Source organism: Macrobrachium nipponense, chromosome 5 (genome assembly GCF_015104395.2).
Source record: "Macrobrachium nipponense isolate FS-2020 chromosome 5, ASM1510439v2, whole genome shotgun sequence".
NCBI lineage: Eukaryota > Metazoa > Arthropoda > Malacostraca > Decapoda > Palaemonidae > Macrobrachium > Macrobrachium nipponense.
In genome coordinates, this window is record NC_061107.1 from 137,871,984 (window position 1) to 137,899,365 (window position 27,382).

Genomic DNA, 27,382 nt, shown 5'->3' on the forward strand with positions numbered 1-27,382 from the left:
CGTCTTCCTTCCTGCCCCCGCTCAGCTTCTTCATTGTATTTTGTATGTGGGGGCTTCCTTGCGTTCGGGGTGGGGCATGTCTTCCCCCCGTGCGTGAGGGAACCCCTCTTACTAATCTATCTATGTTACCGCAGGTGCTACATCCGTGGGAGACGACCTTGAATGTAGATGTAGATCCTCACGAGGTTTGTACTCGTTTGTCGGGGGCGAGAGGTGCTCCCGCAACGAGCCCTGTGTAACGTGTATGCATTCGTCAGAGGCGCAGTGGTGCTGTACGAGGACACAAGAAGTCATTGGAAGTCCAGTGACTCCTTTGGTAACGGACGTCCAGTTGTACTCGGGGTCTTCCGTCCGCTCTGGGTGGGGTTCTCTCCCCCGGCGCGAGGAAGCCCCTCTAATTAACCCGACTGTTGCTTCCGCAGGTTTGCCATCAGCGAGGACACGACCTGGGACAGGTGTGAGAGTCGCTGGGACTGCAGGGGTTGATTCAGCGGTTGGCGGGGTCGGCAGTGGTCACTCATGATACGGTAACCACTACACAACCACATCTCGACACCAGCATATGAGATGTCACCGCACCTGGTGTACACACCACATGTCATGTCGGTAACACCCCACGGCTGCAATCCAGAACCAATTCCTGCCGTGCCAATCAGGACGGTGCCACCGCCACCTGGGTTCTTTGTATTGCCGACCCCGGACTGCCGCTGCCCAAAGAGTACCCCCCCTGGACCTGCCGCCAGTGCCGAGGATGACGGTAGCTGCCGACAGGACGCCGTCCTCTCCTGTGTACCTGCCGTGCCTGCCGTACCTGTTGCTGTCCCAGCCGCTCATTCCCTTTCAGATCAGGTGCCTGCTGCTCATTCACTTTCAGATGTTCCTGCGGTTCCTGGACCTGTTCCTGTTGTTCCTGCTGTTGGTGATGCTGTCACAGTCTCAGGTCTTTCCGGACAGGTGCAGTCGGGCCCTGTTGCTTCGGCAACTGCCCCGGCTCCCTCCTGGATGGAAGACCTGACGTCTGTCCTGCGGAGCCTGGCGAAGAAGACCTTCCCCTTCGACTTCTAAGGCCAAACAGCCGAAGAAGAAGAAGGTTGCCTCCTTCCCCCCTAAGAAGACTCCTTCGGGATCTTCTAAGGGCCCGGCTCGCTCAGGCGAGCTGGGGAGCTCTTCTGCTGGTCCTCCTGTTCCTTCGGAACGGGGCCCGTCGCTTCTTCTGCAAAGAAGAAGTCGACGGGGACCAGAGGGCACCAGCCTCGGCTGGTGCGTCCTCACCTGGTGCTAGCGGGTCTGCCGCTAAACCAGGTTCCGTCTCGGCCGCTTCTCGTTCGCGAGAAGCACCGAGTGGACGCTCTTCCAAGAAGACCGTCCAGCCAAAGTTTTTGACGCCCGAGCTCGCTCGCCGTCAAGACAGCGGCGCGGAGCAGAAGACTGGCGAGAGTCGTGCACACGACTCTCGCCAGGCCAGTGGACGCTCTCGCAGCGATCAACTGGCTGCTCGGGCTAACGTGACGGTCGCTGATCAGCCACTGGGTTGAGGCGAGGAAGGAGTCCCCGCGGCCGCCGGTACCAGCCACGGCTGGTACCAGCGACTCGACGCGCCGAGAGGACGCTGGCCGGTCTCGACGCGACACAGAGCCTAGCAGTCACCCGTCCGCCAGCTCCCGATGGGACCGGGCGGAGACGGTGACCAGCGGCAGCTCGCCTGACGCTAGAGATCGGTCTCGACGTTCTCAGCCGAGCCAATCGCCCCAGGCGAGCGGTAAGGCTAGGCCTGCTGCTCGACCGTCACCGCGGTGGGTTGGACGATCAGCAGCAGCCCTCCACGCACGCTGGTCCTGCCAGCGAGCGAGGGGGGAGCGTCAGGTCTGCCTCTCCCATAAACGGGGTTGAGGCGAGGAAGGGGGTTCCCCGCGGCCGTCGGTACCAGCCACGGCTGGTACCAGCGGCTCGACGCGCCGAGAGGACGCTCGTCGGTCTCACCGTGACAGCGAGCCTAGCAGGTCACCTGACGCCGCTCCCATCGGGACCGGGCGGAGACGGTAACCAGCAACAGCTCGCCTGACGCTAGAGATCAGCGTCGACGTTCTCAGCCAAGCCTCTCGCCTCAGGAGCGAGCGGCAAGGCTAGGCATGCTGCTCGATCGCCACCGCGGGTTGACGATCAGCAGCAGCCCTCCAAGCACGCTGGTCCTGCCAGCGAGCTAGGGGGGAGCGTCAGGTCTGCCTCTCCTGTACCTTCAACTCCTGGGCTACGCCGGGAGGAGCGAGGTACCTATGAGTGATCGCGAGAGGTGCGCCGCTCGCGACCCCGCTATGACGCCGTATGGACCAGGCACGGTTCTAGGACCGACCAGGACATACGCGCAATTAGCTGGAGGCGACCGTCAGGGGTCTGCCGCTCTTCCTCCTTCTGAAGGAGGAGTATCTAGGGATCTGTTCTTGTTGGAGGGACTGGACGGTCCTACTCCGCAAGACGCGGTTTACTCCCGAGATACAGAGGAATTTGCAGAAGTCATTAAGCTGATTCGTCAGCATAATGACCCTGCGGAAGGATTGCCGCTCCCACCAGCAGAGCCCACGTCTCTGCTCGAGTCGTTTTGGGGCCCGAGAGGGAACCCAAACCGACGGTGGGTCTGCCGCGATCGGAGCTTGCCGATTCTGTCTCGAACCAGTGTCTCGTCTCCGGACAAGAAGGCTCTCTCAGTTCTGGCCGGTCGATCAAGCTACTTCCACCTCCTCTACTGCGCACAGCGGCGTTTTCTACGTGTCTTCGGACACCGTATTTAAATACTCCTTCGGTCCTCCTGAGAGGTTTCGACCTCGACGAGGACTGGAATGAGTCGGAGGACGGTATCGGCTCTCTCCTGTCAGGTGTCGATTAGCCCCACCCAGACGACGTTCACAGTGGCGGCAGACCCTTACCTACAGTGAGAGTTCGTAACCCTCCGCGGGAAAACGTTTTCTCCTGACGATACGTTTTCCCAGACTCTAAGAGGCCATCGCCGCAAGGCGATGGCTGCTCCTACTCTTCTCCAACTGCTAGTTCCACTGGGAAGGCGAGCGAGTATCCAATTCCTTCCCCATTCCCTCTCTCCTTACGGCTACGAGGGAAAGGGGAAGGATCCTACAGAGATTTCTTTGTAGGATCCCACGTTCGGGACTGCGCTACCGGGGGGACCTTCGGGTCCTACCTGACGTAAGCCCCGGTCGTTGAGGAGGAATCCTGCTCCATTCTCGATTTCTACGGGAATCGAGAGGACCACCAGCCGATATCGTTTGACGAATTCGGTGGGGGTTTCGCAGACTGCTTAGAATTCTACGGAATTTCTAGCGCATTCAGAGTGTTCGAGTTTTTACGATCTTCAAACACTTACGCGAGACCACGGTCCAAAGTGAGCGAGACGAGAATCCCCGATATGTTACACGATAATCGGGAACCTCGCCTATGCTCGAATTCCTGGAATTTCTAGCATTGTGAAGAAGACTGCTGCTGAAAGAAACTATCTCACAGTAGGCGACCAACCTGGAATAGAGGAGATCGGACGGGAATATCCAGTTTGGCTTGAACTATCGTCTTAGTATTCTGTTCACCATTGAAGCTTTCCTTCGAGGAAGACTTCTCCCTCACTCTCTTTGATAGAGAACGAAGGTGGTCGATCTCCAATCCTTATTTTGTTTTCTTGAAGGAAAGAATTTAGGATGGAGATCGTTGTTCAGAATCCTACAAATATATACGTATATTAACCTCGCGACCCTGATTCTGCTAAAGCAGTTGAATTGTCCGAGGGTAGGCGCATATCCTAGTTATTCTACGGATTGCGACTTAGACGAGAAGTATTATAATTGAACTGCACTCGGGGTTGCCTGCAACCTCCCAGGAGTTTTCAGTTTCAATTTATATACTTATGGTTTTGTCACGACAACACCATTTCAACTTTTATATTTACCGAAATTCGTTTCGCCTAAATATAATTGCCCGAGCATATCTTTTATGCTCGGTAGTTCTAGCCGAACGCATTCCTTCGTGGAATAATGGATTACCTGGCAACTCAGGATGACGAGTCAGCAGGCTCAACCACTGCGTATTGAACTGCCTGATATAAGCAGCTCAGTATCAGCTGGGCCTCCGAGGATTCACGGTCATGTATGTCTCTCTCTCCCCTGCTTGATTGACTACCGAACCGTATCTCTGCCTAACAATCATGGACTTAGGTCTCTGATTAACGGGATTCTCGCAATAATGAAGGACCATCTACTGCGGTGACGCTAGATTCCATCGCCTTCGACATTGCGAGAATTTTCAACAGAGATATCTCTTGGACTCTTGCATCTTTCTGTTTACCGCACGGTAACAAAGAAGTCTGTACAAGTCTCTCCCGCTGCATCGCACTGCGATAATGCGAATGATTTTGCAGACATCTGAGTTTGTCTTCAAAATATCTCGTATTCGTAGGTGTACAATTGTTCATTGTTCAACCCGAATTACAAGATGTGTCAGAAGACATCGCCTACTCTCCGACCTGACAGCTCTACCTCCAAATGTTCAGCCCATGAGAAGCAGTTTTCTTCAGGCGGCTTTCACCTGTGTTTTCATTACCGAAGAACGCCCCGCTTTCATTGCAACTACGACTTCTCACCGGACAGCAATGAAATAGCGTGGGTAGCGTTTTCAGTCATTTGTAAGCACAGGTTATGAATCTTGAGATCCTTCTCTCGATTCATATGTGAAGACGTAGGTTGCATTCAATATCTACCTTCGTCTTCAACGGTACATAGTGTTGTTTCTCCTTAGCTGAGATTCAACAAACATGAGATGTTTTACCTTCAGGGACCTAGGTCTCTAGAAGGCAATTGACTTTCGCCTGTTGGGTACATGCCTTAAGAGAATCATCACCTCGCTGTCCGGCAATGGTGACAAACAAATACATCATTGGTTTGGTCTCGGTCGGTCTAACCCTTTAAAGGCGAAGGTCACGTGACTTACTCGGATGCTTTGACACTTGCCTCCTACCGAACGCAGTCGGTCGGCAGCTGTCAGAGCGCCCGAGTCAGTTACGAATTACGCTGTTGACTTAGTTCGGTTGTTACACAGCAACCATTACTTCGTTTTAATAGCTTGTCACAGTACCCATACCATTGACACCCACCATGGAGTGTCGGTGTCCTATCCACTACCGAGAACTTCGCTGCATGGGGATAGGAGGATGCGAGAGACTTCGTTGCTAACGGACAGAACCAGTTGGGTACTGGACATCACCGAAGTAGAGAAGAGGGATAGGTCATGCGACTATTTCCTTCTTTTCCTCTGAGGAACTGCATGACTTCTCCTGCGAAGTCAGGCACCCAGGGGATGGGGATCCGTGACGCTCGATTTTCGTACCGAACTTCGTAGCGAAGACTCAGAACCCTTCGGTCCCTGACGATTGGTTCGAGTCGTTCACAATCCCCTCCCTAATGGACTTCACCGCCTTCGATGCGAAGGAGATGCTGCCTTGTCCACAAGAACTTCTCCTTGGCGCAGGTACTGAAGGCAGGGGTTCTGGTCCAACCAGACCACATGCCCTTCCTTCTACCTTCGGGATATTGCCCACAGGTCCTTGGATCTTTTTTCTTGGGACCCGTGGTGGCTGCTCAACACGTTGTGTAGCGAACCCAGACCCTCGCAGGCTGAACAGCATCGAGTCCTGGTGTGACCGTAAGAATGGATGGTGAATGAGAGTGTGACTGGCTCCTCTTCCCATCTTTTTCTTCCCCTCTACCTGTGGTTAGAGGGACACGGTCGTCACCCTGCTGTATAATGGACAAGATGCAGGTGAGCTACTCAACAGAGCCCCATCCTATCCCTTTCACTAGGGATAGGAGCGATATATCCACCACTTCCTCCAACAAGGGGGAGGAAGTGGATGCCAGCTTGAGACAACCCATACTTTATGTTGCCTCTTGCAAACAGGAACAAGTTCTTGCTTGCTGGTACGAAGAGATACGCTTGCCTCTCTCTTAGTACTCGGCCCAGAGGTCTGACCATTGATCCTGCGGTGCACACCCCGATCAATCGGACAGAGGCTTGGATCCCTCCCTCGCTCTTACGACCAGGGAGGCATTCCAGGGATGGACGAACACCAGTCTGTTCATCAAAAGACTCAGATTCCTCCCACCAAGAAGTGAGTCTTCCTATTGTTAAAGGACCGATGGTTTGTATTACGTATCGGAACAAATGACAATTTGTCGAAAATTGCATTTTCCTAACTATACAAACCTGAGGTCCTTTACATATAGTCCCTCCTCATGCCACCCCTCACTCTGCGTATTTTGCTGGGCCAAAAGCAAAAGTGATTTGTTTACCTCCCAGTCGCGCGGCGCGCGACTGTCGGACAAGCAGTTAACTACCGTTCTCCCCTTGTTCGAAGCTTACGACCGTTCCAGCTGCCGCTTAGCTACTTCCTATTGTTAAAGGACCTCAGGTTTGTATAGTTAGGAAAAATGCAATTTTCGACAAATTGTCATTTTGTGCTAACTAGAACCAACAAAATTGCTCTGAATTGAGTTAAATACAGTGAAATAAACTTGCCCCATAATTGTCCTCAGGTGATTTCCAAGCCAAAACATTGATTGCTATGTCTGAATTTATAATGGAATAATAATAGGAGAATATATAATATATTGGATAGTAAAGTAAGACATAACCTTTTTAAAAGAGCCATGTAAAAGATGCATGTTTGTTGTTTGTATTTATAACATGATACTAATAGTGAATATTACATATTTGGCACTAGATCTGGATGCAAAAACCCTCAAATTGATATTTCCATTTTGCACAGATATATCCAGTAGTACGATATACCAGTTTATCTTGTTGCGCTACAATTCCCTAAGTATATTTAGGGACACATATATGAGTTGAACTGAGACGCAGTGCATATAGTCATTTTGCCCTTACAAATGATTTGAATGTTTTCACTCAAAATTTGTTCGAAGAGCATGGCACGAAATATGATTGCTCACATCGTCTTAGCCGGATTGAACTCAGTTTATTACGTTTCGCATGGTCATAGCTAGATTTGAATCCATTAACGGTTATTACAACCTCCACATGATCCACAGGCCTGATGCTATCAGTTAACCCTTAGTGGGACAGGTAAAAAAACTATTATTCTGCTGTCCCAGGCTGTGTTAATTTTAGAGGTGTCAGCTGATTTAAGAAAAAAAAAACACCAATGGAAAGAAGATATCCAAGTGCACATGGTGTAAGAAAAAGTTTTAAAAAATTTTCCCTACCTTACATGAAAAGTTGACAATGACTTATTTACAACCCCTTGTGGGGTCACATTTACAAGATAGTAATCGTAAATGTTACAAAGTTATACACGTTTTTCCTAATAAATAATTTGATTTTATTTTGTAAAATTATAATTAAGTCTCATACAATATCAAAACAGATAAGAAATAAAATCATTAATAAATTGAGCAATTTCTTGTAAAATATTTACGTAAATTTACCGAGAACGAAGATGCAGTAACTTTTTTGGATGTCTTTTCTAATATTTCTTTGCACTTTTCTTTGCATACTTACATGTTCATATGTGGAACAAACCTTCGGTCTTAACAATTGGATAAATCTTCTAGTGTAGCTGGAAACTGGCAAACACAATTTAGTGTAAAATACAACGAAAAAAAATTGACTCGTTAGCTTTAACCGTTTTGCTCACAGCACGATTTGAATACAATTATATATGAAATTATGTTTTTGCGCTATCATGTACCGCATTATTTATATATATGATAATGATTTTTTTTTCATTTCTGATGGTTGTATACTAAACTTCAGGTAATGACAAAAAAAGGAGCCAAAAATGAACTCTTAATCTTGAAAACTAAGAGCACTGTGATTTTTTGAAAAAAATATATTTTCCGCTTCCGTGCTCACTCCGAGACCCCCCCGGCATATGGGAGACCATTTTTATTATACCCCTTTGGAGTAAGAGGGTTAACTTCATCATTTTATAACTTCATAATGTATAATTTCCTTTAAAATAGTTTACTTTATTTAAAACACATTTAGCCTACATTCCCAAGTTAGCTTACTAGTAGGTCAATACAACAATACAAAGAGAATACAGTACTAAACTTTTCTCAGAATCTGCACATTATTCAGCAGTGACTTTCATAGGTCTAAATTTGGCATTTCATAATTATTGCTATTAGTTTCTTTTTGTCTTTTATTTGACTCCACACATTTTCTTTTCCTTACTAAGAATTCACACATTTTCTTTTCATTGCTGAGAATTATTCTCACTAAAACAAAGGAGCAACAGATGTGATGTTAATGCAGTGGGGCTTCTGTGAATCGCTGGGGATAGGATCAAACTACCTGCATTAAGCAAATATGTGGGTTATCACACCCTTCAAAAATCCCACTTCCTACAATGTGGGATTCTGCTATGTAATTATTTGAAAAGTTCCTTATATAATTTTTTTTTTATAATAAAATGAGATTTTATTGATTCCTTGCTTTACAATCTTTGATTGTTTTTTACCAGTTTCCAGCTGGCGCTAGAAGAATTATCCTGTTGTTAAGACCTCAAAAGGTTTGTTAGCTATGAAAACTACATAGATTCAAAATTTGTCATATCAAACCCTCCCCGTCTCCCTCACATGGATGAAAGGAAATTAAACAACTGAACTTTGACGAGTTTGGTTTCCCCTCTACCATGAAAATGGGCGGGGTTAGTTGTGTAGCACTACCATGAATTTTAAAAATTCTTATTACTGACGGATAGTGAAACTGTAGCTATGTAATTACTTGGTAAGTATAAATAAGTTCCCCTTTTATTATAAAAATATATTTAAATGTATGTGTCGTATTCGTAGTAACAAAAGCATGCTGTTACATAAAGGTGCAATTTACAAGAGAAGTAATTTATTTGTGTTGGGATGCTGGTCTGGTCTGTTACTTGAGGGATGTCTGAAGAGAAAGAAAATGTCTTTTACACACCTGGTTTGACATTCAAGTGTACAATGCTGCACCTCCCCCTGGCTCTTGTGTGTCAGTAGAAATCAATCACTTTTAGCTACAAGAATTGATTTGACTGGTATATATCCACAATAATTCTCAAAATACATTCTCTCTCTCTCTCTCTCTCTCTCTCTCTCTCTCTCTCTCTCTCTCTCTCTCATCTCTCTCTCTCTCTCTCTCTCTCTCTCTCTCTCTCTAATAGTGTCATGGTCTTACAGCTTTCCTGTTGGGAGATAGTGCCGTCAGTGTGCCTCTTGTGCACTGTAGGGGCATTACTATTGGTTCTCTGCCTTGTTTACTTCCTTCTTACTTTCCACCCTCTTCTAATAATTGATTAACAGGCTTTTCCTCCTGTTACACCTTTGAAACCTTTTTACTGTCAATTTCCTCCAGTCTAAATTCTACATCCTAGTTTATTCCATGGTCTTACAGCAATGTTTTTATTAACAGGTGTTGCTTAATTATTGTGGCAGTGTTGAGGTTGGAACTGATAAAGAAGTGTTGCCTGAGGAGGCAAATGCAGCGCACTTACCATATATTACTCCAGGACATGCCGAAGTGACAATGGATTCTTCAATTGGGCTCTTGAACAAGTAAGGAATTTATAAGTAGGCTCGTATTGCATGTTCCAGACTTTTTCTTCTTGGTACCAAATTTGATAGTATGAGGTAATGAATACAGTATGTAGTACTTATTATACCCATGATTCCTCTATTCCTCGGGTATGTTGTAGTTCACAGAAAATCCCGGAATATAGAATACATCCATAAATAATTAAGCCCTTAGGTAATTCCACCTACAAATAGCCTAGTTTCCGACTTAGCCTACTACAGCTACGTTTCTGACACTGCTTTTCATTATTTTATTACTCATATATTTTAACCTCATCATTTTATAACTTTATACTGATAACTTTCTTTAGAATAGTGTACTTAACACATTTAGCCTACTTTCCCAAGTTAGCCTACCCAATCGTAAGTCTAACTACAGTACTAAACTTCTCAGAATCTGCACATTATTATCGGTGACTTTCGTATCCAAAATTTCATAGCTTCATAATGATCGCTATTAGTTTATTTTATATTGTAGAGGTAAATTTCCTGTTGAAAGCTAAATTTTATATTAAATGCTTTATACTTTTATTATTTTGTTGAATATGGTTATCATTAACTATATACTATTGTAAATGAAAATTTTTTTTAGTACAGTTTAACTTGTAAGACCCAGTAGGCCGTCGAATACAAGTATAAACTAGATAATCAGTTAGTTCAAAGTACGAGCATTTGTTAAAAAAAAAAAAAAAAAATAAAAAAAAAAAAAAAAAAGGACCCAAAATTTTCTAAAATTCCTTTTGAAACGGAAAGTTTGACATAAAAAACGTTCGACAAACAAGGTACCACTGTATTCATTCATTTTTTAGAAATTTTTTTATTTTTTTATATAATTAAATATGATTTTTTCCAATATTTTAGGTATTGTGCAAGTTACCCATGATACATTTACTCGGTTTAACTGCAATGTGGGAAATAGAGGAGTCAAAGAAAACTCTTAACTTTGGAGAAGACTTTGTTTATCGATGTAAGATAATGCTTCCAATCAACTCTCCTCTGAAAGGCACCATAGAGGTAAGGTATATCATTTGGTCTACATTTTGTATTTTTTCTTTTGACTAATGGGTTACTAGTTTAGCTTAGCTCATAATTTATGGTAGATTCGTCGTATTATATATTGCATATTCCATGACAGTTCTTAGCACAAAGGAATTAGGTACTATATCCCTTCCTTTTAATTATGTATTCCAGCTATTTACAGTAAAAAAAAAGTTTGTGTTATACCAGTTGATGTTTAGGTACATGGCAATGACCAGGTAATCAAATGTTCCAAAACCTTGTAATATTGCTCTGCCTTTTATTGGCTTAAGTTACAGTTCCCTTGGTTAAAGATAGTATACTCAAAAACCTGTTCTTGCTTATTTTAACATTTATTTTACCTTAATTGTATTTGTATTTTTGGTACCTAATGAGTTTTGCAATCATATGCTTTTTTTATTTTATACATATGGAATTTGTATGCTAATGAAGATTAATAAATTTAATGGTTTATTCCCTGTTACTATAGATGTTGCCCACACATATTATAATGGATGCTCGGTTTTCATACATATTCTGTTCTGGAACCTCCCACAAAGACTGAAACGTACAAAACTAAAACCATAATTTCCATAAGGAATATTGTAAATACAATTAATGCGTTCCAGTCACCCAAAAAAGTTAAAAGATACATTTTATAGGAAATAAACACGATTTTACTTACAAAATACAATGAGAATAACTATAAATGAACAATGAATGAATAAATTAATTTTTACCATCAATCTTACCTTTATGGAAGACTTTTGCTGGCGTATGGAAGATAGAGAGGAGGGCTGAGGGAGGAGGAGAGGTTAATGTTTGGAAGGGGAATCCCCTTCCAGAAGAACTTTGGTATCAAGAGCCTATCTGGGTTTACTTCTCTACTGGCACTGTTTGGTGTTACTTCCCCTCTTGTTTTCTACTGGCACTAGGACCAGCCTGAGAGTCATTGGACCCGTGCCGCACAACAAAACTGTCCAGAGACAATTGTTTCTGATGTCTCTTTCAAAGTGAAACAATGCAATTTCATTAAATGTGTTAGAGACAGATTACAACAACTTTGTTAGATGAAACTTCTTAACAAAATTTTTAAAATCACTCCAAGTCTTAACAAAATTTTTAACATCACTCCACTTGGAAGACGTCCTTAATCACTGAAGTAGGCACATTGTCCCCTCTCGTCTTCCTCCTCCTTGGATTTCTTCTCATCTGCTATCTGTTGCTGTCCCTGCTCAAATTCAAGCCCAGGACTTCCCCAGAGACAGTAGATTCCACAACAGTTGTAAGGTTGTCATGGTCAGCCTCAAATCCTTTAAAATCCTTCTCGAGGTCACAGTTGGGCCACAATTTTCTCCAGGCAGAGTTAATTGTCCTGGAAGTCACTTCCTGCCAATCCTTATCTATTAGACTTTTGCAATTAATAATATTGAATTGATTCTTTTAGAACTCTCTTAGGGTCAGTTCTGTGTCTGAGGTCACTTCAAAGCACCTTTGAAACAGTGCCTTGGTGTAGAGTTTCTTGAAGTTCAAAATGGTCCATGGGCTGGATGATGAGAAATGGTATTGAGGGGCAAGAACTTCACAATGATGAATGTAAATTTTTCTAGCACCTGGCCTTCCAAGCCAGGAGGATGTGCAGAAGCATTGTCCATTACTAAGGAGACACTTGAGGGGCAATTGATTTTCCTGGAAGTATTTTTTTTTGCACTCAGTCCAAACACTTCATTAACTGAATCATACAAAAAACCAAGGTTCCACTGTATATGTCCTCTTAAGGAAGCATGTGGTTTTAAGGTAGGCTATAACAAACACTTCAGATTCTAGAAGATTAGTTTTAGAGTCTAGAAGATTAGTTTTTTTTTATGAGAGTACAAATGCCATTAAATGAAAATGCTAAGTAAAACATGCCATACTGTGTGTGTATTGTATCAGAAAAAGAAAATATACAGTGAAAAGTAATGCAGAAAAGTAAAAAAAAATTCTGTAGATGTATAAGGAATTAATTAACATATATGTAACAGTGGTGAATGTTTTTGTAGCCTAGCTTGTCCAATATGCTATGGTCATGCAATCCACCCACTATTCACGTTCCTCTTCCAGTATAATCCAGCTTAAGACCACAAAACAACACAACCTGACTTACAACCCACAACCGACAACAAAGAGAGCTCTCAAAGTACACACCAAAATGCCTAGCCAGTTCTTCACTGCTTTTACATTTTTCACCCTCCCGCGGCCGCCATCTTGCGTCCTATGACGTCACAACACAAACAGTTTCACTTCAAAACATAAAGAATGTTTTGTTATAAAAAAAATTTATAAAATTAAAAATGTGCTTCTTATACTACATTTCATAAATGAATAACTCCCAACATTTTATCAACGCAGAAAAATAAAAATAAAATATTACTGATTAACTTTTAAAGCTGATGTATATAATGGCACAGATGTTTGTTATTGCAAAATCTAGCATAAGCCATTGCTTTTAACTAAAAAAAAAAAAGTAAAACAAGAAAAATAATTTGTGGCACAGGAATGCTGAGCCTGAACTTTGTGCTGTGAGACTACAAAGTACAGGCAATCCGTGGCTTACAACGTTCCGCAATTAGTGTATTCATCAGAAATTATTTCCTGGCTTACAACACATGTTCAAGGGTTACAACGCCGATCCGATGGAAGAAATATGGTTCCAAAAAGGCAAAATACTCTACATACTTGAGTAATATTCGACTGCATGTAATGTTCAACCCCATTTTTACCGCATATATTAGGACTTTAGCATATATCCCTTATAATGTTGAGTTTTGATTCTGGCAACAAGCCTAGACTATGTTAGCAGTTGCTACTGTAGCCTAGTCTAAGATTCTGACATCTAAACCTAAGAAGCTAAAAGCTTAGAGTATGCCAATAAATGTATAGATAATCCGTATGTACTCATTTCTAATAATTATTAATTAACCATTATAACTATAATAAAAAAAAAAAAAAAAAAAAAAACTTCCAACCTTTTGTTTACGTACACGGTTTCGTCAACACTACTGAGTAGCGAACGATCGCCAAGCAACCACTTTACCTTCCACACAGTATAGTAATCATAAATTTTCATTATCTCTCTTCAACTACTGAAACTATCAAAAGCATATAATCAGTAATTTCTATTATTTAATCTATCTTTACCTAATGGAGATACCGATGTAGCGGGATCACAAGCTTAAAGAAATAAGCGGGCAAATCCCCCCCACATAAACCTAATCGCTCCAGCTGCCCAACTCACCCCAGTCACACTTTCTTCTTTACACTACGGAATATGCAGAACAATTGACCTACCCACACACACACACACACACACACACACACTTACCCAACTCCAGATACTCCAGGCTATTCTGTGCCGTCTGCTGGTCGAGGTCACTGGAACACTAACAACCTCAAGACAAAAACCAAGAACCACAACCAAAGACCACGACCCCACAACCATACAACACAACAACAAAAAAGGGACGCAACCACAACACAAACAGGCAAACACAAACACACAAACACCTCAAGGAATCACAACAGACCCCAGCAAAACAACCCTCAACCAACTCACAACCACCAACCAAGAACCAGCAACAGCCCCCACAACAACAACCACCCTCACCTCAACAACAATCACATACAACCCTCAGTAACTCACACATAACCCCAAAAAAAACCTCATAGCACAACAAATCCAACAATACAGGCACAACCACTCCAAAGCAAACAGCACCAAACTAACAACAAATCAGTAAAACAAATCAATAACACAAAACTCAACTGACTTCCAGCGCCTTCAAATAACTGCTTCCGACACTACTAACTGTCACCAGCTCTCAACAAAGACTGACCAAAAACACTCTATCAAAACACAGCAACTCTAACAACAACAGTACCAACAGACAACCCAGAACTCTCAACAGCCAATCCAACAGTTAACCATCCAACCACCAATTTCTCTCTCTCTCTCTCTCTCTCTCTCTCTCTCTCGTCTCTTCTCTTCTCTCCTCTTCTCTCATCTCTATCTCCTCTCTCTCTCTCTCTCTCTTCCTCTCACACACACACACACACACACCACACACACACACAGACGTTATCAAATGGAACTCATAACTCCTCCATACCAACAGGTATGATGAAACATACAATGACATTATAACAGAAGAATAATTCTAGAAAATATTTGCTAGCTTCGATGAGAGCAGTCTGATTAATTTTATGTTTTATGATATTCACAAATGTTTGTTTTTTCTTTGCATGACTGTTTTTAATTTACAGCATCCTTTTACCAATAGAATATGAAAAAAATACATGATTCTTTGTGAATTGTGAATGAAGAAGTTATCAGCTAATGAAATATAAATGACTGCTTAGCCGCGGCTAATAGATACTTTGTTTACATTCAGGAAATGAAAGTAGGCTGCACTTATTACAGTCTAGAACAGATGTAAATTAAAAACAACTTAACAATAATAGATTCTCAGATAAGTAAAAGAATATTTATATTGATTGTTGTGGTTATTATACAAAACTGAAAGTTTGTCAACTTCTGTAGAAACAAATACTATTAACAATATTAAAAGGTTCTCAAAGCTTAGGCATAGCCTAGTGCCAGATTCTTGCACATTTCTAAAACTAGCCTAAATACCACATAATTTTCAGTCCCAAAATTTTATGCCATAAAATTGGTCTTTAAATATCAAACCTTACAGGAGTATATACATTAAACAATATTGAAGGTTTTTTTATGAAAAACAATAAAAATGTAGTTAACATAGTTTTCAACAGGCACCCAGAGCATTCAAATAGAGTTTTCTTAGGATTTTTGACGATTTCCAAAAAATTTTTAGGCTTACGCCAATTTTTGGCTTACACACATCTCAAGAGTGAAACGTCGTGAATAGGGGACTGCCTGTATATAGCAAATCTTTTGTGCATTCATTGTTGATTAAAAAATGCCATGGCTAAAATCTTGTCCCCAGCAAAACAGGTAGTTGGAAAGGTATTTATGTGAAGACTGATGAAAATGTAAATCTTTGAAATGAAGAAGCAATTTAGTGAATCAGCGAAAAGACTTAGAACTTTCAGGAAAAGTAAAGATGGTAAGCAAATCAATGTCAGTGTTCAGCAAAGATCTGTTATAAGACCTAATGTATGATTTACAAGGGGTTGTGACTTACATGATTTGTACATTAAAAGTGAAGGAATAATGTGCATTGAAGAAGGCTCGGTGCCTTATCAATGAATATTTGAAGCAACCAAAATGAACATCTAGAACTAGTACTACCTCATCCGTCTAATTAATCAAATAATCTTTAATGATGTCCTCATCTGATGTTGATATTTGTATCATAGAAATTGTGTAATTAGTCAGTCAGTTTAATTTTTCTTATCCACAGCCATGTATGTGCACATTGTATTCTAGGCAAATATGGTAATATTATTAGGGTGGTATTCTAGGCAAATATGGTAATGGGTGGTATTCTAGGCAAATATGGTAGTGAGTGGCGATTCTTGAGATGCTTTAGAGTAGATGGAGAGTGCTATGCAATGAGTCGTTAGTTTTTGGCAGTTCTGTGTGGTCGTAGTAGTTCCAGTCTGCTGAAGTTTTAGAATTTTAACATCTACATTTCCTCTTCCTTTAGCACCATTTGTTAATGTATAATTTGTTGTGATGTATTCAGCCATTTGTCTTTCATCATTTGTGATAAGTAATGTTTGTAATATTAATGCTTACCATATACTTTTTACATTCATAGTAGAGAAATTCCATGTACTCAACAAGGAAATTGTATATGCTTTAAGCATCAATGCTCTGTGGTTTTTCTTATTGTATTTTTATCATCAATGATCAATCAGAGTGTACACACTAGGTATACGTAAGTCATATTGTAGTTATAAATTGTATGTAAGTGTTGTACATAAGTACAGTTATATACATAGTCTTAAGTTTTTCTCAATGCATGTTACAATACTTTGCATTCTTTGCTGCTACATAGGTAAGATGTTATTCAGAAATTGTTCTACAAGCACATATAAAAAGTCTTGTCATTACTGAACAGTAGTTTTTCAAGTTTATATAAATTCCTTCATTAGTTATAGTGTGTGTTTGTGTTATTACCTAACAGTTATTCTTCCTGCTGTGCACTACCATATTTGTTACAGGGATAATTATAAAACTTATATTTACAGAACAGTTTTTCAAGCTCACATTAGATTGTTGGAGAATGTGTTTGGGATACTACATACCATTGTTATTATTTTTGCTACTGTACAGTACCATTTTTGCCATACAATTACAGGATTTCCATCATTTATTACTTCATTACTATGAGCATTTTTAAGTATTTTTGAATAAGATCTTTCTTTCTGCTGTACACTAGTAATTTTAAATACATTTTGGTGCCCATAATTTACCAAACAGTTATATATATATTTATTGCTACTGTATTTACAGTTACATTGCCATTTTTTATATTACTATGGTTTTTAACATTAACTTACTACTACAGGCGTCCCTCGGTTAGCGGCAGGGTTCCGTTCCTGGCCGCCGACGCTATTGATGATACTTTATTGATGAGTGCTACTGTTATAATGCCATTTTAGACTAAAAAATTAATTTCCAAAAAATTTGGTAATAGATTTATAGTAATTTGTTAATTTTGTTATCAGGGTCCGTGGCAGAAGAAAGTATCTCTAGCAAAAATGTCAGCTGCTCTTAAGTGTTGTCGTTGCCTTCATGAAATGGGCGAATTAGATGACCAGCTACAGCCAGTAGGAAAAGAAAGTATGAATTTGGACGACCACCTTTGTCCACCACCTGTGGATGATCAAGTTCCAGAAGGGATGCCCCGTCCTGGTACAACCAAACGCCGGCAATATTATTACAAGAAGGTATTTTTTATTATCATCAATGTTCCTCGCTCTCGAACTTCTTGGTTCCAGAAGTCCTTTATTCATCAGACCATTGGACTGCGGAAAAGTTTCCCAGAGGATGTTCTGCAATTAGATCTTCATTAGTTCAAGAAAAGATGCAGTGCATGACAACCCTAAAACAAATCTTCTTGTATTTTAATAATTTTCTTAAATTTTTATCTATGTATTTTATTTATTTTCTCTTAATAACTGATCTCTTCTTGCTGTGTCTTATTACCTCCTCTTACTACTTTCAGATGAACACAATATTCTGTTGGCTTGTTCCAAATGAATAAAGCTTGTGCTCGTTTTAATAATATAAGAATAGGCTATGATAGAGGACGCTTGGATGTTTTACAGGCAGAGACTTGATATAGCCATTTTTTCCCCTTATCCTGCTTTCAGTTGATTTTGTTTACCATTATTTACCTAAGTTAATCCTCTCATGAGGACAGGAAACCTGTTATCTGTATAGTTAGATAAGTTAAGTTTTTCATAAGTTCAGCCTGTTGTTATAATCCTCTCATAAGTTCAGCAAACATTATCGGGCATTTCATTGCCCGAGACTAGTAGTTTTAGCCCCCACAGCTTGGGTATCATATATATAAGTTTGCATATAGTTTGTTCCTACACAATATACAAACCCTCAGTCCTTTACATAAGGAATTACTTTTAGCATTCCTTATGTAAAGGACCGCAGGTTTGTATAGATAGGAAAAATACAATTTACTTTTTAAAAAATTGTGGATTTCGCGGGGCAGTGGATGGGTATTGTACATATACAATCAAGATTTGGTGCCATACAGTTTGAATGAATTGCGGAAAAACAATAAATATGCTAGGAATTTTTTCTAGTTTTATTTCTTATATTTTATGATATTGTTTGAGCTGTAATTTCAGTTTGACAAAATGAGAATAGATATTAGAAAGAACGCTCATAACTTTGTAAAGTTAGCAAATTTTTTATGACTGTCAAAGGGAAAAGAGGTCCGTAAGGGGTGGGAAAATATTCACTTATTCACTCACAACTTCCCGTGGGAGGTACCTACATTTTTTTTTTCTTTCTTTCTTGTACCATGTGAATATACATATCTTCCTCTTTCCATTGATGAGTTTTTTTTTTTTTTTTTTTTTTTTTTTTTTTTTTTTTTTTTTTTAATTTTTTTTTTTTTTTTTTTTTTTTTTTTTTTTTTTTTTTTTTAAGTTTTTCTGTCAATTGGCCATCGTTAAATATAGCCCAGTCTGAATGTATTAGCGTATATTATTGTCATGAGCATGATTTTTAAGTGATCAGTGGCAAAAGGCAATGTATAGTAAAAATGAAAAAATGAAAATGCTTATAACTGCATTTTTGTAAATACATAAAGAACTTACATCAAAACTTACTAATATGGGATTGATCATGAAGCCTTTGAATTTTTTGTTAGGTCTAACAAATTAATTAGTTGGTTGCCTTGTCTAGTTCCTAACAGCTGTAATAGTAATTTTGTAAGATTTTGTATATGTACTTTGAAAGTTTATATGAGATGTTTACAGTAATAAAATATCAAAGGGTTATTCGCTTTAATCAAGTCATAAGTTATGATGGAGAATAACTACCTATTGATTCATTAAGGAGATTCTTATTCAATTTTGAAAGGATACTATTTCACTTAATAAATGTTACATTTTAAAGACAGAACTTGCATTATCCATTATTGCTACATTTACTTTATCAGTTTTAGCAGTGCAAATGGTTTTCTTATGTCTCGATTCAATGAAGCTGTTATCAAATAAATTTGGGAAATAGATTTTTTCTAGGAAATTTAACTCCTACTTTCTCCACTATTTTGATCACTGAATGGCTGACAGCACCCCGTGCTGGTTTTATAGCCCTTTTTTCATAAATTAGGACAGATCAAGGATGAATAAACAAACTTTTTTACAATACAATATCATACAGCTAATGTTGAAGGTCACAGAGTATTTCAAAGGATAAATTAGTAGTCGAGAAACCAGAAGGTGCTAAGCGCTGTTTTTTGAAAAATGAGTAATTGCAAGTTAAAGTTTTAATATTGTAGCTTGGTAACTATAATAGGTATTATCATGGGGTTTGTTGCACTTTAAAGCTAAAGACCATAGTTTTTTTGTGTGTGTAAGTGTCAGATTTGTAAGTTTTTATGAAAATACCAAAAAAATTCCAAAAATATAGACGAACATCAAAAATGATAAAAAACAACACAATATCAATGAAAATACACAATAAAACAGTTCCAAATCATGTAAATACACAGAAAACATTTCAAAATCATTATGGCCATGTTCATTGGAAAATACCGGGAAAATACCAAAAAAATTCCTAAAAATACCAAAAATACATGCGAACTTAAAAAATAATAAACTACAACATCAATGGAAATACATCCTTAAAAAGTTCCAACTCATGTAAATACATAGAAAAAAGCTGAAAATCAGTATTAACATCAAAGTTTAAGGGAAAATATAGAAAAATACCCCAAAAATATCAATACATACAAATATAAAAGATAATAAAAACCAACCACAATATTAACCCTTAAACGCCAGTCAGTATTTCTGAAGTGTCTCCCATATGCTAGCGGCGTTTGCGAGTGAGCGCCAAAGCGGAAAAAAAAGTTGTTTTTTTTTTTTAAATCACAGCATGCTTAGTTTTCAAGATTAAGAGTTCATTTTTGGCTCCTTTTTTTATCATTGCCTGAAGTTTAGTATACAACATCAGAAATGAAAAAAAATATCATCATATATAAATAATGGAATATATGACAGCACGAAAAAGATTTCATATATAATTGTATACAAATCGCGCTGTGAGCAAAACGGTTAAAGCTAATGAGTTAATTATTTTTTTGTTGTATTGTACACTAAATTGCAATGATTTTGGTATATAACACTTTGTAAAATGATCAAAGCAACACAGAGAAAATATTATCACTATGATGCATGAATTCGTAACACGCGAACGTAAAAAAAAGTTGTTTTGTTCATGAAACTTACCTGACAGATATATATATAGCTGTATTTCTGACGTCCGACAGAATTTCAAAATTCGCGGCACACGTAGTGGGGCGGTCAGGTGGTAGTACCCATTCCCGCCGCTGGGCGGCGGATATCAGGAACCATTCCCATTTTCTATTCATATTTTTTCTGTCGCCGGTGCTGCAAACATCTGTTTACAGTACCTCCGTCTAGGATTTTTTCATTATCTCGCTTAATATTATCTGGATTGACTTTTGGTATCGACTTCTGGATTGTTGTGGATTGGCACGACGGAACAATAGTGGATTGGTTTTGATTTTGGATTGGCTTTTCTAGATTCAGTATGTCTGGATCAAGTTCGGGAAGTCTCAGAGTGTGTGTGAGGATGAATGTAAGGTGAGGCTTCTTAAACCTTCAGTTGATCCTCACACAGTTTGTATGGATTGCAGGGGGCATGTTTGCGTGGTTGATGATCGGTGCAATGAATGTAAGGATTTGGATGATGATAAATGGAGGATGTATGAGACCTATCGGCGTAAATTAGAGCGCGATAGAGTCAGGAGGTCTTCCTCCAAGGGCAGCTCTACTAAAGGTAAGGATAGTAACATTTCTCCTCCTCTAACACCAGTAGATTTTGCCCAACCTAATCCTGTTTTGTTGCCTTCGGGCCCCAGTGCTGTGTCTGGAGAAGGTAAAACCCTTTCTCTGATTCTAGAGTCTATTCCGTGCTCTCGAATCTAAAGTTTTGGCCCTAGAAACCGGCCCAGTGAAAGTTTGTGTTAGTGCCCCTAGTGTTGTGGAGTGGCGTCAGATCGGCCCCATAATGCCTCTAGGCCTAGACCTCTATCGGACTCCCAGGACTCAGGGAGTGGGTATGTCGAAAGCCGCAAGAGGGTTACGGGGGCTCCCCACCGATCTGGCGTCCCTTCGGCAGGCCTTGTTGCTAAATCCCAGGCTGCCAAGGAGCGCGCACGAGCACGTTATCCTTAAAGATTGCTTTTCGTCCTCCGAAGCGTCCTCCCCGACCGCAAGGGGTGGAGCGCTCGGAGAGACTCGCGTCCGTTGAAAAGGACTTTTCGCTTTGAGGACGCTTCACGTCCTATGTCTCCTCTTTCGTCAGAGGACGCTTATGACGCCTTTCCTCCTCAGAAGAGAGGAAGGCTTTCTACCGATGAGGACGTTCGTTTTCACGCACAGGCGTGTTCACCTGAGAGGCAGATAGCTGTACCCTGGCTAGAAGGAATGGAGGCGTCCCCCTCCGCCCCCCCTCGCCTTCTCGCAGTCTCAGTCCTGCCCCTTCTTTTGCTCCTTCGTCACCTACGAAGGATATCCTTGTGTCCCTTCAGGACCAGATTACGTCGCTGATGGCTCAGAGGACTTGCCCAGCAGCAGTCGAGCCTAAGCGTAGGAAGGACGTTCGGCTACCCGTCAAGAGGACGAAGCGGCCTCATTCTCTCTCAGCTCGCTCGTCTCTCTCTCCGCCTCCGGATCGTCACGTTCTCGCTCTCCTAGCAGATCTTTTACTCTCTCAGGAGAGGACGCTCGTCAGGACGCTCGGCGTTCGAAGCAGGACGCTTTGCGCTCTCGGCAAGTAGCGGTTGAGGACGCTCGGCAGGACGCTCGGCGTTCTAGACAGGACGCTTTGAGCTCTCTTCAAGACTCTTTTAAGGACGCTCGGCGCGCGAAGCAGGACGCTTCTGGTTATAGACAGGACGCTTTTGAGGACGCTCCGCAGGACGCTCGCCGTGTGAAGCAGGACGCTTTTTGAGCGAAGCAGGACGCTTTGGAGACTGCAAAGCAGGACGCTCGCTTGTCTAGGCAGGACGCTTTTGGCGCTGCTCGTCAGGAAGCTCGCGCTTCCTTTCGTAGGGGAGCTTCTGTTAAGACAGTTAACGTGGCTTCTAAGGATGCTTCTCTTTCGGAAGATGTCCGTGCATCTAAAGATCAACGTACGGCTGCTTCCGTACCTGTAGTGGATACTTCCAACCAACGGAAGTCTTTATTCAGGATTGAGCCTAAGGGACGTACTCCCTCTCCTGATAGGCGTTCTCCAGTTCCTCTTAGGGAGGAAGGGGAGCTTAGTAGTCCAGGGAGTTCCGTAGGAGGAAGAACAGCCGGTAGCTTCAGCTGTCTCGGACTACAAGGTTCTTGTTAGGCTGTTACGTTCAGCATTCGGGGACAAGTTCCAGCCGACAGCACCTAGGTCTCCTCCCTCACAACTTTCGTCGTCCAAGACCGTAAAGACCCCTGAATTCGTCGAAATGAAGACGTCTCTGTCGACCAAGAGGGCGTTTAAGAAACTTCAAGACTTTATGTCCAGAAGGAAGGATCAGGGCAAGAGCACTTTCGCCCATCCACCCTCTAGACTCGCCGGGAAAGGAGGAGTTTGGTATGAGACCAAGGAGGATGTGGGGATAAAGGTCCCTTCGTCGCGTTGGGTGACTTCTCCAGTTTAGTGGACGCCCAGAGGAGGTCTCTCTTAGCGTCTGCTAAGGTGACCTGGACTCCGGTTGAGACTGACCACCACTTGAAGGGACTTCTTCGTACCCTTAATGTTTTTAATTTCCTAGACTGGTGTCTGGGAGTTTTGGACCTTCAGTCTAGAAGTCCTGATTCTCTCAGTCTGGGGGAGCTGTCCAGCGTGTTGTCATGTATGGACAAGGCCGTCAGGGATGGTTTCGGAGGAGCTAGTTTCGAATTTTGGAACTGCCTTCCTGAGAAAAGAGCACTGCTGTGCAATTTTACTGCTAAGTCGGTATCTCCCGCTCAGAAAGCGGAATTGCTCTTTGCGCCTCTTTCGGACCATCTCTTCCCCCAGGCTATGGTAAAGGATCTTGCACAGAGTTTGCAAGAAAAGGCGACCAGGACCTCTTGGTTCAGTCTTCAAGACGTCCAGCGGTTCCTTCCACGTCAACATTCAGCAAACCCCCGAAGAAAGTCAAACCCTTTCGCTTTGGGCACCCCCCTCGAGAGCAGCTCCTCGAGGGAGAGGTTTTTCGAGAGGAAGAGCTTCATTCAAACCGAAAAACAGCAAATGAAGATCTCGTCCTTCAAGACACCAGTCGTGGCCAAGAACTGGAATTCTTTGCGGAGTCTTGGAGGCAGAGAGGAGCGGATCCTTGGACCCTCAAGATAGTAGAACGGGGGTACAAGATCCCTTTTCTTCATCCTCCTCCTTTGACTTCAACTCCCAGAGACTCTCTCCATCCTATCAGGGAGAGAAGAAAAGTGTTCTTTTCGATCTCTTAGACCAGATGTCGAAAAAAGCGCGGTGGAACAAGTCTTGGACCTAGAGTCACCGGGCTTCTACAACAGGATTTTCCTAGTGCCGAAGCAGTCTTCAGGTTGGCGCCCGGTCCTGGATGTGAGCAGGCTAAATCTTTTTGTAGAAAAGATAAAGTTCAGATGGAGAACGCCTCAGTTGGTGCTGGGAGCATTGAGACCTGGCGACTGGATGGTGTCTCTAGACCTGCAGGACGCATACTTCCACGTCCCAGTCCACCCTCTTTCAAGGAAGTACCTGAGATTCGTCTTGGACAACAGGGTTTGGCAGTTCAGAGCCCTTTGTTTCGGTCTCAGCACGGCCCCAATGGTTTTCACAATGATTATGAGGAATGTAGCGGAAGTGGCTCCATTCGTCAGGAATCAGGATATCCCTCTACCTCGACGATTGGCTGATCAGAGCGTCGTCGAGGCAGAAGTGTCTGAAGGACCTTCAGTTTACGCTAGCCCTAGCAAAGTCTCTGGGTCTGTTGGTCAACACCGAAAAGTCGCATCTGACCCCGACACAGTCCATCGTGTATCTGGGGATTCAGATGGATTCAGTGGCTTTTCGGGCGTTTCATCCCAGGAACGTCAGCGACTGGGGTTAGAGAAAGTCGCAGCCTTCCTAGAGAGAGAAGCTTGTTCGGTGAGGGAGTGGATGAGTCTGCTGGGCACCATTTCCTCACTAGGAAAGTTTGTCTCGCTGGGAAGACTGCACCTCAGGCCTCTTCAATTCTTCCTTGCGGAAGAATGGACGTCGAAAGGGGACCTGAATGCGATCCTAAGGATCTCCAACGAAGTAAGAGTACACTTAAGATGGTGGCTCGACCCTCAGAAGTTACGAGAGGGCCTCTCCTTAAATCTTCTGAGCCCCGACCTAGTGTTGTTCTCAGACGCTTCCACTTCCGGTTGGGGAGCAACACTAGGGGGGGAAGAAGTGTCAGGCTCCTGGAGAGGGGAACAGGTACCTGGCACATCAATGTAAAGGAACTGGCAGCGATATTCCTGTCGCTGCAGTTCTTCGAAGAAAAAACTGTCAAGCAAGGTTGTTCAAGTCAACTCGGACAGTACCACAGCCCTTGCGTATCTAAAGAATCAGGGAGGGACTCGCTCCAGATCCCTTTTTCTCCTGGCGAAGGGGAAGTTCTGCTATGGGCAGACGCAAGGCACATCAAGATCCTGACAAGATTCGTGGCAGGGGTTCAGAATGTCAGGGCGGACCTTCTCAGCCGCCGGAATCAGATTCTACCAACAGAATGGACCTTGCACCAGGAAGTCTGTCAAAAGTTATGGAAATTGTGGGGACGTCCTCTAGTAGACCTGTTCGCTACATCAAGGACGAAGAGGCTTCCTCTGTATTGCTCCCCGGTTATGGACCCAGGGGCAATTGCAGTGGACGCGTTGCTCTGGAACTGGACAGACCTGGATCTTTACGCCTTTCCCCCATTCAAGATCATGGGGGACGTAATGAGAAAGTTCGCAGCGTCAGAAGGGACAAGGTTGACTCTGATTGCCCCAATGTGGCCAGCAAGAGAGTGGTTCACAGAGGTCATGACGTTCCTTGTGGACTTCCCAAGAACGTTGCCCTGGAGGAGAGATCTACTCAGACAGCCTCACTTCAAAAGGTTTCACCAAACCTCTCCGCTCTGGCCCTGACTGCGTTCAGACTATCGAAAAGCTGGCCAGAGCGAGAGGCTTTTCAAAGGCAGCTGCGAGAGCAATCGCTAATGCTCGAAGAGCCTCGTCAAGAGCTGTCTACCAGTCTAAGTGGTCTTCCTTCAGGGCATGGTGCAAGAAGGAAGGAATTTCCTCTTCCACGACCTCTGTGAATCAGATAGCAGATTTCTTACTCCATCTAAGAAATGTGCAAAAATTGGCAGTTCCTACAATCAAGGGTTATAGGAGTATGTTGTCTGCCGTTTTTCGCCACAGAGGAATGGACCTCTCCGACAATAAGGATCTGCACGATCTCTTAAGGTCGTTGAACTACCAAAATTCCACAAGCAAGACCGCCCTCATGGAATTTAGATGTGGTGTTGAAACATCTGATGCTAAGTCCCTTTGAGCCTCTCCATGAAGCTTCTCTAAGGGACTTAACGAGGAAAACGCTTTTCCTAACTTCTCTGGCGACGGCAAGAGAGTTAGTGAAATCCAAGCGTTCAGTAGCCTAGTGGGTTTCAAGGGAGACAACGCTGTCTGCTCGTTGAACCCTTCTTTCTTGGCTAAGAACGAGAACCCGTCTAATCCTTGGCCAAAGAGCTTTGAAATCAAAGGAATATCGAGTCTCGTGGGTCAAGAACCAGAGAGAGCCCTGTGCCCTGTCAGGGCTCTCAAGTTCTATGTGAATAGGACTAGAGAGATAAGAGGTCCCTCAGGTAATCTCTGGTGCTCGGTGAAGAGGACCGGATTTGCCGTTGTCGAAGAATGCTGTTGCTTTCTTCTTAGGGACGTCATTAAAGAGGCTCATTCATCTAGCCAGAAGACTGATATGAGCCTCTTTAAAGTGAAAGCTCACGAGGTCAGAGCCGTAGCTACCCCTCTTGCCTTCCAAAGGAACATGTCTATCAGAGATATTCTTGATAGCACCTTCTGGAGGAGCAATTCCGTATTCGCCTCACATTACCTCCGGGATGTGAGGACGATTTACGAGAACTGTAGTTCTTTGGGACCTTACATTTCGGCAGACACAGTTTTGGGGGCTGAAGGTAGCTCTCTCCCTATCCCTTAGCTTAGTTAGGTTAGTTTATTGTGTTTTTGGTTGATGGTGAGGTCTTCTGTGAAAATCTCCCATTCCATAGTGTTAATATCAGGGGTTTTTTTTGCGTTAGTTGGTCAGGTGGTGGTTTGGTTGCTGTGTTACTGCCATATGTTTGCCTAGATGGTCTTGTCGCATTGTGGTCACGCCCCCGTTGACAGAGCATCCAGAGAGCGCCAGCACTACAGGTCAACACCTGGCTGGCAACTCTGATAAAGCATAAGCAGGCTTTAGGTGACAGTAATCACATAGTCTACTTTGCTATCAGGTAAGGAACCAATAAGTTAATCTTTTATTTTAATTTAAATTTCCTAAAAAATCCTAGTCTGTCTCTACCCACCATCCGAAGGTGTGATTCAGCTATATATATATCTGTCAGGTAAGTTTCATGAACAAAATGTTATTGTTATAATACAATTAAGTTTGTTCATACTACCTGGGCAGAATATATATACTTAGAGTGCCCACCCTCCTCCCCTCAGGAGACAAGGGCCATGAATAAATATGAATAGAAAATGGGAATGGTTCCTGATATCCGCCGTGCCCAGTGCGGCGGGAATGGGTACTACCACCTGACCGACCCCAATACGTGTGCCGCGAATTTTGAAATTCTGTCGGACGTCAGAAATACAGCTATATATATATCTGCCAGGTAAGTATGAACAAACTTAATTGTATTATAACAATAACATTTTAAAAGATTTACTGTAAATCGAAATATTGTGCTAGAGACTTCCCGTTTGTTGCAAAATGAAGGTAATTGATTGAATATTACTATACTGTAAGTGTT

The 27,382-nt window shown here is 42.4% G+C and overlaps 1 protein-coding gene across 1 annotated transcript in view; it reads left to right on the forward strand.

The window, feature by feature from the left end:
• The first annotated feature begins 10,526 nt into the window (after nucleotides 1-10,526).
• LOC135215665 (endoribonuclease Dcr-1-like) overlaps nucleotides 10,527-27,382 on the forward strand; it is a 178,889-nt gene continuing 162,033 nt past the window's right edge. Inside the window, exons 1-2 of the mRNA XM_064250609.1 lie at nucleotides 10,527-10,637; nucleotides 17,337-17,558. Coding sequence (XP_064106679.1) covers nucleotides 10,530-10,637; nucleotides 17,337-17,558 — 330 coding nt within the window. The 5' untranslated portion in view covers nucleotides 10,527-10,529. The remainder of the gene's footprint in view (nucleotides 10,638-17,336; nucleotides 17,559-27,382) is intronic.